This window comes from Mesocricetus auratus, unplaced genomic scaffold (genome assembly GCF_017639785.1).
Source record: "Mesocricetus auratus isolate SY011 unplaced genomic scaffold, BCM_Maur_2.0 Super-Scaffold_100010, whole genome shotgun sequence".
Lineage (NCBI taxonomy): Eukaryota > Metazoa > Chordata > Mammalia > Rodentia > Cricetidae > Mesocricetus > Mesocricetus auratus.
Window position 1 is genome coordinate 75,154,932 of NW_024429194.1, and position 12,365 is coordinate 75,167,296.

Here is a 12,365-nt window from a genome sequence, read left to right on the forward strand (position 1 = left end):
TTCTTATGAATTGATGCTCAGGACACCTCACATTCCTCAAAATACACTCTGGTTACTCTTCTTAATATTACCCACCAGAACTAGTTGATGAAACCCAATGCTCTTTAGTAGCTTAATGCTAAATAACTGCAGGGAGAATAAGCTGTTCATCCCCAAAGTGAAGAGAGACCTTCTCTGTCTACGATTACCTTACTTTCCAGGTCCCTGTGGTATCCATGGTTCCACTGGCCACAATTGGAGGGGCAGGCCTTGTCTTAAGCTATGTACCCATTGATCAGAGTACTAATAGTGCTGTCAGATCCAAATTCTTCCATGATCACACCAATCATCCTGATTCAACTCAATGGGTCTCCACAAAGGTGTGGATAAGGGAAAGTACTTGTGGGGGCAACAGACATGGGTAGAGGATTACAGCAATTAGAATGCACTTTACATATGAAATTGTCAGATTCAATAGGTCAATTAAAACACACTTCACTGGGTGGACCAACATTTATATACCATTTCCCAAGGATACCTAATAATCAGAAAGCTGAAATGACTGATTTGTGTTGTGAGAGGATAGAGTTTAAGATCACCAATACAACTGTAAATAGATGGACCTAAAAGAGGGAGTCAGAGAGGTCTATAAATCTGTAGTGTCTAAGTCTCTGGCTAAGCCCTTAGTAGTGTGTGAGGGTAAAATCCATACCAAGAAGAATGAAGACACAGCAGTATTCATGTCTTCATAATGGCCAAAACCAAGGTTTGAGTCTTTCCAAGTTAGCAATGTCAGTAAAATTTGACTTTTCTATGGACCTAGACTAACAAAGAAAACCAAGCCCAGAAACTTGGTGACCTTCAAGTAACTTACCTGGCCACTGTGATTATGGAATATAAGTAAATTATAGGTATCCAGAGTAGTCATGGACACTTTTATAGATATTTAAAACGTATTCATTCCTCTTTTCATGATCATAGCCTGAAGTCCGGTGGGAGAATGGCTTGAGGTAGAGTAGTCATGGACACTTTTATAGCTATTTAAAACGTATTCATTCCTCAATTCAGGATCATAGCCTGAAGTCCGGTGGGAGAATGGCTTGAGGTAGTGTGGATGGAAAGAGCAGCTGGCACTCAGTCTGGGCTGAGAGCATGTTGAGAGGGCCCAATTTATCACAAAATATTAATCTACTTATGAATGAAATAAATATATTAAACAAATTATTTAAAAGTTTATTCTTATAAATAGATTTATTCAATGGTTTAAATGACATGAATTACAATTTGAGTCAAACATTGCAGTCTTTAACAAAATGGAAAACCTTAAAAACGACATTTAAAACATATATTCACATATTTTTTTAAAATAAAGACCAAATTCTTTCAGAAAGATTTAAAAATCACACATCACTTAAAACAACCTTTTTTTTTTCAAAATAGGAGTCTTTTTGAAAATTAAGTTTTAAGCAGCTACATCTGTATTTGGTAACAAAGACCTTTCCTTCCTTATAAATTAATAGGACTGAAAACTTCAGCCTGCATTGTAGAGTTTGTGCTCACATAACAATCTGAAGCACTGATGGACACATGGGAAATGGAAGATTGTCTGCTCTGGAAGAGTCAGTTACTGTGTGCCTCACTTGTCTGATCTAGAAAAGCAGTTAGTCTAATTATAGTTTCATGGCATTTTTTTCCTAAAATGCTACAAAAGTGAAGGTAAGTGTAGTGTCTGTTTCCCATTCCCCCCAAACACCACAAATATGAGCATGGGATTCTGCTCAGGCTGCCTATTCATAAACCTAAGCTCAACCAGCTACTCTGTCATACTGGACAAATAATCTCTCTGTGTAGTTTCTCTATGTGTGTGTGTATACTTAACACTAGAGAACTGAGAAACAGTAAGTTAGCGAGGGGAGCACTGACAGCAGTAGTCAGTACAGCTGAGTGTCCAAAGCCAACACCACTATGGGAAACAATCCTAAAATCCAGTAGGTAAACAATCCCATGGCAAAGTATGTTAGGTTACATCATCTGAGACAGTTATGAACACACGAGTTTTGTTTTTACATTTACCTTCACTTCACGTAACTTGGGAAACATTTTCAGTCACAGTATAATAATCAGGCCCAAGGACATAGCTCAGCTGGTAGAGTATTTGCCTAGCAAGCTTGAAGTCGTATGTTTGATCCCCAGCACTGCATAAACTAGGCCTGGTGCAGTATGCCTGTAATCCCAACAGACCAGAGGTAGAGGCAAAAGAATCAGGAGTTCAAGGTCATTCTTGGCTACATTGCAAATTCCAGGCTAGCCTGGATTATGACACCCTTCTTAAAATTACAAACAACAATAATAAACAAAGGTGGATAATAATAAATCTTTGTGGTTCAAAACAATACAAAACTATAAAAAGTTTAATCTAGACTAATAAAAAAGTTAAGTTACAAGAACATTTCAAAATGTAGCACATTGTTATCACCTGGTAAACACTTCATTAAAAATTATTACAGACAGTAATTTCCTATTTATCACTACAGGGAAAACACAAACACATTTTTCACTGACAAAGGAATGCAATGTATGTAAGATAAATATTGTAATACTGGTACACTGAAGTACTGTATCACCTTTGGCTAGGTTGTATAATTAAAATTAGTTTCAAAAATAGGGTAACAAGAACTAAAGGTCCACTTGAACTCAGAAACAAAATCTATCAAAGATTTTGAACTTATCTTACCAAAGACCATAAAGACATCAGCTTCAATGAACACGCATTTAAAATGGCAGGTATTGAGACACCTGGCAAAGGTACTATGCCATATCTACCTTCTCAAGTCACTGCCGCTCTCCTGATGAAATGTTTTAGTAGAGACACATTTATTTTGGGGGCTCGCTACCCCTGGAGAAACCAAGTAATTAAAAACAAAAGGTGTTTTTCTTGTGAGCCAAAACCTATTTGTTGACCTTTGATTTACATTTAAAGCAATGTAGAATATACAACGATTTTGGATAACTGTAAGAACTATTATAGGAGCTGTTTTTCCAAGTTAAACAGCGAGAATTTTTTTAAACAATTTGTCTTGTAATGAAACCATTTAAGCATTTATCATTTTATCTGTGCTCCTCTAAAAAGCTTCTAACATTTTTAGCAACATGTAAGTTGTACAGTAACGTGCCCTAAGGGGTCTGACTAGTACAGACTGGAGACCTCGCTCCATGAGTTCTCTTAATGAACTTTGACTGTGAGGCAGAAGAGCAACAACTCACAGCTTTAAGTCCAATTACAAAAGAAATGAACTTACGAGAGTCACCAGAAATGCTGGCGTTCAGCTTCTCTACTAGCCAAAAGGAAATGAGCATCTACATCATAGGAATGTGAGTGGGGTCAAGTGAGAAAGCATATAGATGGGTAGGTAGGTATGTAGATGATTGATAGATCTCAACCAGCAAAACATCAACAGATGAAGACAACTACTTTAATTCTTTTCGTTCTTACTCACCGCGAACAGTGGTAAACACATGGTTCAAATAAACTGAACCGATCAATTGCCAAATGTAAATTCGATGTAATATTTAATATTACTTGTTTGAAAAAATATACCCTAACTACCTTTGGTTTACCAGTGTCTAAGAAACAAAGAAATTACTACTGACAAGTATGTCATTTTAAAATAATGATATTAACCAGATTACCAAATTATCACAAGACTTACTTTAGAAATAAATTCTATGCATCATGGAATTTAATGCTGGATTCATGGGTATATTAAAAATGTCATCAGTATCTAATCTAATATATATTTCTCAATAACATATTGCCATAGAATTCAAACACATAAAAATCACCCAAATAAAATTCCTTCCTTCCTAGAACTAAAACTGCTGAACATCAGATGTTTCAAACCAGTTGAAATTTCATAATTAAAGTATCACAAATCATCAAAACTTCTATAATAATTGTTGAAATGACTTCATATTTAAAATAGTATTAAAGTCATATCCTAGTGCAGGCAGCATATACACAATTAAATATGCAAATCTGCACTAAACACTACCAAAAATAACACTCAGAAAACAGATGGAAGAGGGGTCCAGGTGGCTCTCATTATAAAACACAATCCTTCCTAAGATTAAGTTGATAATACAGTACTTTTCTAGGATATTTGCTTCCTTCTTGCTGAAAACTCCATTCAATACAAAGTAACATTTACCCAAAACATAACATATGTGTTTATGAGCTTCATGGATATGTGAAGGTCATGAATCCTCTCTGAAATGGGTGAGACACACATCAGATACTAACTAGAGTTCAGACATAACATTCTCATTTGTGACTAGGAATAAACAAATTGTACTTCCATGTCTTTTTATTCTGGAACCAAAACCAAGCACAATCTACAATCTGATTTTAACTTCCTCTAGGTAAAATATTATGTACACTTATTTTAACCATTTAAAAAAGCGTTCTAACTGCTTCAAAGATAACAGTGATCTATATTCTTTTTATCTGAATAGTTTTGAACTGGGCCTAACTTATATTTTCACTCTTTAGGATGCTACATTAAAGCTATGGATTCTTCTCTTCTCTCTAGACAATTTTGATGAGCATAATGGCAAGTCAGGTAAGTTCACACTAGAAATACATTATATTCTAAGCTATTCACCAGAAATAAATTACATTAGTTTATAGCTGGTATAACAGGATAAGCTCAGAGAACAATAATTCCTCTTGCAATATTATGTACTAGAACATATTTTCACATCATTCAGTGAGACACAGCCATAAAAGGAGCACCCATGGAAAGCTTAAATGTGAGCAAAATACATTACACACAAACCCTTACTAATATATCTGAAAATGATAGTCTATGCCTATGGATTTTCTCATAAAGTAGAACTGACTAAACAGATTACAGAGCCTATGATCCCCTAGAGGTGGAATTGAAAGGGGTTATACACTGTCATATAGAGGGGCTAGGAACCACACTAGGGTCCCCTAAAAGGGTGTCTCATGCTTTTAACCACTGAGTCCTTTATAATCACTTATTAATCAACAACTTCAATAATAAAAATAAAAAACTTGACAATTCTTGACAAAGTTTAAAACTTTTTCAGAAATATAATCTATAATGTTTACAAAAACAAGGCTCTTTCCAAGTGAAATGATTTCCCAGAGATGATTCTGTTAATTTTGAACAAGCAAAGGTGACACCAGCTGTATGAAGCTTATTTCTCTCACATACTCATTTAGTGACAAATATTGAGAAATTCATCAGCAAATGGCCATATTCTTGTCAACTGCCCAGGAAAATTTACCAAATATCTACCTTATAAAGCATCAACATGCATCCATTTTTAAATCATAGTGAAAAATAAATAGCACCTTTTAATTCACAGCATTCCATTCTGAAATGCCAAGTCCTACTTTCAATACTTCATGGAAAGCGGTGTAGATGTCCCTATAGACCTCTACAATGTCTCCTAATACAGAAGTGACTCAACACTTAAAACCAAAGGGGAGGAGGGCCTCTAAAGGCAGTCTCCTTCCACATGTGGGACAAAGTGCTTCCTTCATCCCCTCAATGTTCCTAGATGTAAAAGGCCTGGCCTAAAGGCAGCAGACAGTAGTTGCTTTACTCAACGACACGTGTTTGCAATTTCAGCTTCCTGGACTTAGTTCTCTAAACGGAGTGTGCTTTCTGATCCGATTACAATACAATCGCTGTTACACTTGAGTCACTTACCTTCTAAGTGTCAAACAAAGCAATGGTCTATTCTGACCAACTACTCAGGACTACATGTGTAACTTTATGCAAATAGTTTTTAAACTTGTATATAAATTCACTACATATTTAAAACTCAAAGAATGCATAATCCAACAACAAAGTTTTTGGTGTGTGTGTGTGTGTGTGTGTGTGTGTGTGTGTGTGTGTGTGTACACATGTGTATAACTCAGAAAGAAAAATGGGCTAAAAAGTAATATCTATTCATAGTTCTGGGTTTAGAGTCAGATCACACAACTAATCAACAGTGTATGTGTGTCTGTAATGGAGTGTCAGTTGAAGGAATAAACTTTCATTAATAAATTCCTTTTTTAAATTCAAATTAATAAAAGACAGTAAGCATAGAACAAAAAAACAACAACAACAAAAAAAAAAGTCCCAGAGTCATACTCAGTAGTGTTCCCTAAGTCAATGACTTCTCACCTCTGAGTTCTTCTAGTTTGACTGGAAAGGAGGGACAAATGTAAATTATATGAATCCTGACATCTTTTTTGTTTGTTTTTGGTATCTTAAAGACAAACTTTTACTTAAAAGCTCTCAGCAAGGACATCTCCTAAAAAGTTATTACATCCTCCCCCCTCACAAAATGATGTGTACCTGGAAACTGCGAATGGGACCTGACTTGGAAAAGTTTTACAGATATAACCAAGAGTCCCAAGTAAAGTCACCCTGAATCAGAGGATCCCTAAACCCAAAGGCATTGTCTGTACAAGAAGACAGTGGAGACAACCCTACGAAGACACAGACAGACTGGAGGGACCTGTCCAAATATAAGGCCCCACCAAACAGCTGCTGGAATGAGCTGAGCAGGGACAGTGGACTCCTATCTCCTGAAGGCATGAGCTCTGGAAACACTGTGAGTCTAGGTGCTGCTGTCTGTAAGTATATGAGGGAAAAGTTTAAGCCACAAAGTTGGTGGTCATTTCTGTACAGGAGCCATAGGTAACTAATAGAACAATGTATTTCAGAAAGATCATTTGTAAAAGGTGTTATAATTAACACAGTTTATCTTTGGCCTATATAAACATCAAATTAGGAATTAGTTCAAATGGCTTCATCACTTCTGCATTTTAAGTTTAAGAATTTGATTCCTAGATAAGCATCTCAAAGCCTCTAGTTCATGATTTGCTGTATCTGTAAATTCATTCTAATTTAAGACCAGAGTTATATTTACTGCAATATCTGTCCACTTTACTTGGAAATACTGCTTGCTCACTTGTAAACAGTTTTCAAATTCTTTACAAAAGAAAATCAGTAAGTTGGTTCTAGTGCTTCGGAGCTTACCTAGTCCCCTCAATGTGTACACACACAGGAAAGTCCCCAAACCTCGGAGTCACAGGCAGTATCAGTGCTTCTCAAGACAACTGTAAGCAACTTTGTGACTATTATTCAGGGTTGCAGGCTAGTCTCAAACTTAATGCTCTTCATACAACTTCCCTGAATTTACCTAAAAGGAATTTCACTTCTACTTACCCAGTTATTTGTTGTACGAATAGTCTACTTTAAAAATTCAAAATATTCCTGTCATTACCACATAAACCTCTGAACATCCTGATTATCTGGCCACTGAAAAGTCTTGTTTAGGAAGATATAAAAAGTTAGAAAATTAACAACTGTATAGCAACCCAGTTCACAAACAAGTCTAGATACAGGTGGCAGAGGTATGTTGAGCCTATAAATAATGTACGGTAAAATGAAGTAACGGAATTCTAGTAGTTTCTGAGGAACTGTAGAAGCGACCAAACATACAAAAAACATTAAATTCCAGAAAATTGATTTTGATTTCAGAGAGTCAGCTATGGCCCAACCAGCAAACATGTAGGCTGGAACTAATAAATATTTCACAACTTCATGTCTCTGAAATACTCTTTTCCACACATAAAATGTGTAATGCCTATTGTCTGCCAGTAAATACTTATGGACATAAGTGAATTTCCAAACCAAAAATACTGAGACTAATACAATCACAGAGAACTGAACTCTACGTTTCCAAATTAAACTAAGAAAAGTCTTGACTTTTGTAGGAGAAAGTAGGTGAGGAAAGGAGAAAAAGATGGTAAACGAGAAAAAGTAGAATAACTGGGGAAAATGAAGACAGGCTTCATGACTACTCCGATCACCAATAACAATCCCACCATTGACTATCACAAAAACAAAAAATGCAACCAGCAGAAGGATGTAGGGCCAGGTCAACAGGAAAAGCATCCTCAGGTTCTTGAATGACATGGAATACACCAGGAGAAACTGGAGAACTCTTCTGAGTTCTGAAAATGGTCCCTTAATAGGGGGAAGCCTCTCTTCCTTCTTCTTTTGCAGCTCAGTTTTCCAGGCTTCACTGAACTTCTGTGCAATGATGTGTCCCGCACAGAAGGCAGCCCAGATGATATTGGTCTGGCGAAACATGAAGCCACAAAACCCCAGCAAGGCTGAAGTCCTATGGTTGCCATAAAGACACATCAAGTAAGCAAAAAGAGTGAAGAACACAGACCCAGGCTCCGTATAATAAAGGAAGTTAAAGAAATAGAGGGTCGGAAATAGCGCCAGGGTTAATGTTGACAAGATTCTCTGGATACTTGAAGAAGCCTTGAAGGAAAAAGAAAAAATTATTCTTAGGTAAAATAAATATGACATTTCTGATGAATTAATGAAAAGATTTATTTAAAAATCTCACTTAAGTTTAATTCAAATGAATCATATTTCTGACTTTGCAACACCATATATAAGAATACTTCTGGTAATTTTTAGTTACAAAGTAATCATCTTGGAAAACATTAAAATACTAATGAGGAGCAGAATGGGGTGGGGTGGGGGCCAGTGGGGAACATGAGAGGATGGGAGGGAGAGGGAACTGGGATTGACATGTAAAATAATAGTGCTTCTAACTTAAATTAAAAAGATAAAAAAATATTAAAAAAAAACTCTCAAGAGCTGAAAATCTTTTGAATTACTAACAACCATTTAGGGGTCACGGGATATAAGACCCTAGACTAAGGTGCATGGGAAATATAGAAATGAACAGAACATAGCAAAGATGCACACAGCTACGATACCTTGAACTTAGGTCTTAGCCAATATCACCCAACACTTTAAAGATAGTCCTTCAAATTTCTACACTAGAGAAGACTGAAACGTGCAAACAGTGTTAATTACCCTGCCCAATGTGCTTACTTTTTTGTATAATGAAATCATAAGGACTTTTTTTCCTAAAATTTTTTTTCCTAAACTCAAATGTCTTCTTGTAGATTTTTTTGACAATCTAAGAACATGATTGTCCAGGATCTCTTTGAACCATATCCTCACTTAACTCTATCACACAAAGTTAGACCATGCCAGTCCTTTGATTAAAGTCCTCCTCAGGTGTGGTGATACACACCTTTAGTCTCAGAACTGGCAAAGCAGAGGCAGGTGGAGCTCTGTGAGTTCTAAGACACCCAGACCTGTACCGACACTGAGACCCTGTCTCAATAAATAAATAGACAAAGTTCCATAATAGGCTGTAAACTTGGCACATGTATGATACATCTTGTTGCCTCCAAAAAACTTGTGTATTGTAAACTGTTTTATATAAAATACTAAATAGTGGAGACTAATTTATAATCATATAGTTAAGAGTATTAAAGGAGAAAACTGTAAAAGTCAAAGTACTCTGTCACAGGTAAATACATTCATGGCTTCACTGCTGGTTCCCATCACTGAAACTGATAGCCTTCTAATTTCAACAGTAATGCTGATACTGCTTCTTAGCTGTCAGTTTTATCCATTCCTTAGGGTTCAACACAGGTGCCATTTATGAGGCCTTCGAAAAGCCAATTCTTTCCCCTTCATTGCAACAGTTATTTCTCTGCTCCTGTCATGTATCCCTACCCCTTTTTCATAATTTACACTGATGAAAAGACACTACTAACATTACTGTCATAGTTAACATTTACTAAAACCTTATACTAGGTACTAGCCTAAGCATAAATGGAAGTATAAGCTTCCATTTATTAATAAGCTCCTTTACTCTTACTACACAAACTCAATATACTAGTACTACTGATATTTCATCTAAATTATTTCAAATAGATATAAACATAAAATTACAAAGGGGTAACTTATTCATGTTAATAAAAGTAGTGGCCAGGATTGAATTTAAACCCAATCTACCTCCAAGACTAAATCACATCAAACTCCTTCAGCTAAAATTCATTTCCACTAAAGAGATCTAATTTTCTAAAACAAACCCAAACAATTACTGGCAGTTCACTAACATCTATTTTAGATTTTCAAATAAAGCTATTCCCATACTTAAATATAAATGCCTTATACATATAAGTAGAGAACTTTCATTTAGCTTTATGAAACATACGGAAAAACTAACTGCTGGACATTTTCTTCACATCTTATAAAACCAATTCGTAATTGTACTTGACTACAGAAACTTGCAATAACTTTATTCTGTACATACCTTGTTTCTGGGCTGTACCTTTCTGAAAAGCAAATACAACAAATAGAAGTTGCCAACACTGAAGAGAAGATTGACAAATCTGAGCATTCCAATGGAACAGACAACATGCTCAGACCATCCAAGGATCCAGCTGGCAGGTTTGACAACGCCTACTGACACCAGGTACAGGCCAGGCAATGTAGTAATCATAGGATCCCACTTGAAAAGAAAAGACCAACAGTGAGTGAGGCAGAGGCAGTAATGACTCCATTGATACAAATATGTCAAAAACCAGTTTTCATTTGTTCCAGTAATGAAGGATTTGGAGAGGACATTCTATGACATAATTAAATAAGTCCTGGCAGACTCGGTATCTTTTTCATTTTTAAGATTTAGTGTGTGTGCTCACACATCTGAGTATATGTATGTGTAACACTCGCATGCAGGTGCCTGTGGAAGACAGAAGAGAGCACTGAACCCTCCTGAACTGGAGGTTGGTGAGCAGCGCAATGTGGTGAAGCCAAGTCTGGTCTTCAGCCAGGACAGCAAGAGCTCTCAACCACTGGGCCACTGCTCCAAAATGGCTTTAAGAAATCATGTGGTGTGCAATTACTAAGGTATCAACAACCAACAGACCATAAGTGATAATTTGTTTCTATTTTCCAAGGCTTGCTGTTTTAAGCCGGGCATTGGTGGCGCACGCCTTTAATCCCAGTACTCGGGAGGCAGAGGCAGGCGGATCTCTGAGTTCGAGGCCAGGCTGGACCGACAGCCTCCAAAACAGAGAAACCCTGTCTCGTAAAACCAGAAAAAAAAAAAAAAAAAGAAAACATGCATTTTGTGACTAAATTGCTCGGGCCCCAATTTTATAAGCCAGGCAAACAATAGTTGGGACTCTGGTGGATCTTAAGGTGCCGAAGTATTTGAGAAGACCATGTTACAGGATTTCTAATCATAAGACCTGCCAGTTTGGGTCTTGTGCTTAGCTCAGCTTTACATCTTGCAGTTATCATTATTTTACAGGTTAGTGATGCTTAAAATAGCAAAGCTTATGAGTGACAGCACCAAGAAGTCAGGTTTTTCTTCAATAGACTTTATATTTTGAAGCAGTAACCCATACTGTGTTCATGAGAAGGGATGGTATGTTTAGCTTTGCATTATGCATATTCATGTAATCGAACACATATTTTTTACATGATGTAATCTGACTAGTTGTCAATACATCCAGACAACAGTAAGTTTCTAAAAAACATCCACGGATGAAGTTAGAATGGAGCTATCACTTTTTGGTGGCCTAAGAGCCTCCATTCCGCGTCCAAAATACTGAGTGGAATACCTCATAGTTAAGATTTAGGTGGGTTTCTTTTTGTTATTGTTGCTTTCTGCACTTTCAAGGGGCACCTGAATGCGTCTAGTCCTGGGACTTAGGAAGGCAAACCCAAGAGGAGCTATAATTTGGTGTCCTTATTTCTCGCCATCACAGATCTCCAGGCTAGGTAGGTAACGTCAGCCATTACCCAGTTCCTTTCGAGTTCTGAGTCTGGGAGGGCAGACAGAGAAAGAAAGGCAGGGGCGCACACAGGCTGGGAGGCGTCCGTCCCGGGGCAGGGCCAGCAGGGACCAACCTGCGACAGGGAGAAGCGGCCCTCGCAGTAGCGCTGCGCCTGAGGTAGGTGGAAGACCTCGTCCATGTAGGGCTCGCGCAGGGCGCGGCTGAAGGCGGAGAAGAGCAGGCAGGACACCAGGAAGGTGCAGCTCAGGGCGGCCGAGAAGTAGTAGCCCTCCAGCTGTGCCATGTCGCACAGCCGCGTCCGGGGCTCGGCCCCCGGGCAGGCTCGCGCTCAAAAAGCAGCGCGCTAGGGCTGCCCGAAGACTGACCGCAGGGCCGGCGCGCAAGGGATGCTGGGAGAGCGTTGGACTTCCGGAAGCAGACGGAGGCCCCCTGCTTCCGGAGGGAAGCCTTTTTGGGCGACGCAGCGGACGGCCCGCTGTCCTGTCAATCACTTTCTCGGAGCTTTCAGAGTGGCAAGAGCCTGACGGGGGGCGGGTCTAGGCTCGGCGCGGGAACGCTGCCTGGAGGCTCTGGAAAGAAGGGGTTCTTGCGCCCTCTGTTGCTCTGCGGAAGGCGACGAGCGTCCCCAGCCCTCCAAGCTCCCCAACTGCACTTGTTTCCAGTTATC

At 38.2% G+C, this 12,365-nt stretch overlaps 1 protein-coding gene across 1 annotated transcript; it reads right to left on the reverse strand.

The window, feature by feature from the left end:
- Nucleotides 1-1,191: 1,191 nt before the first annotated feature.
- LOC101841249 (putative Dol-P-Glc:Glc(2)Man(9)GlcNAc(2)-PP-Dol alpha-1,2-glucosyltransferase) lies at nt 1,192-12,098 on the reverse strand. Its single transcript, XM_005067117.4, has 3 exons — nt 11,811-12,098; nt 10,207-10,404; nt 1,192-8,342 (listed from the first exon to the last, which is right to left on the reverse strand). Exons 1-3 carry the CDS (start codon nt 11,979-11,981, stop codon nt 7,287-7,289), a joined length of 1,425 nt encoding a protein of 474 aa, XP_005067174.1. The 5' UTR covers nt 11,982-12,098; the 3' UTR covers nt 1,192-7,286.
- Nucleotides 12,099-12,365: the final 267 nt, after the last annotated feature.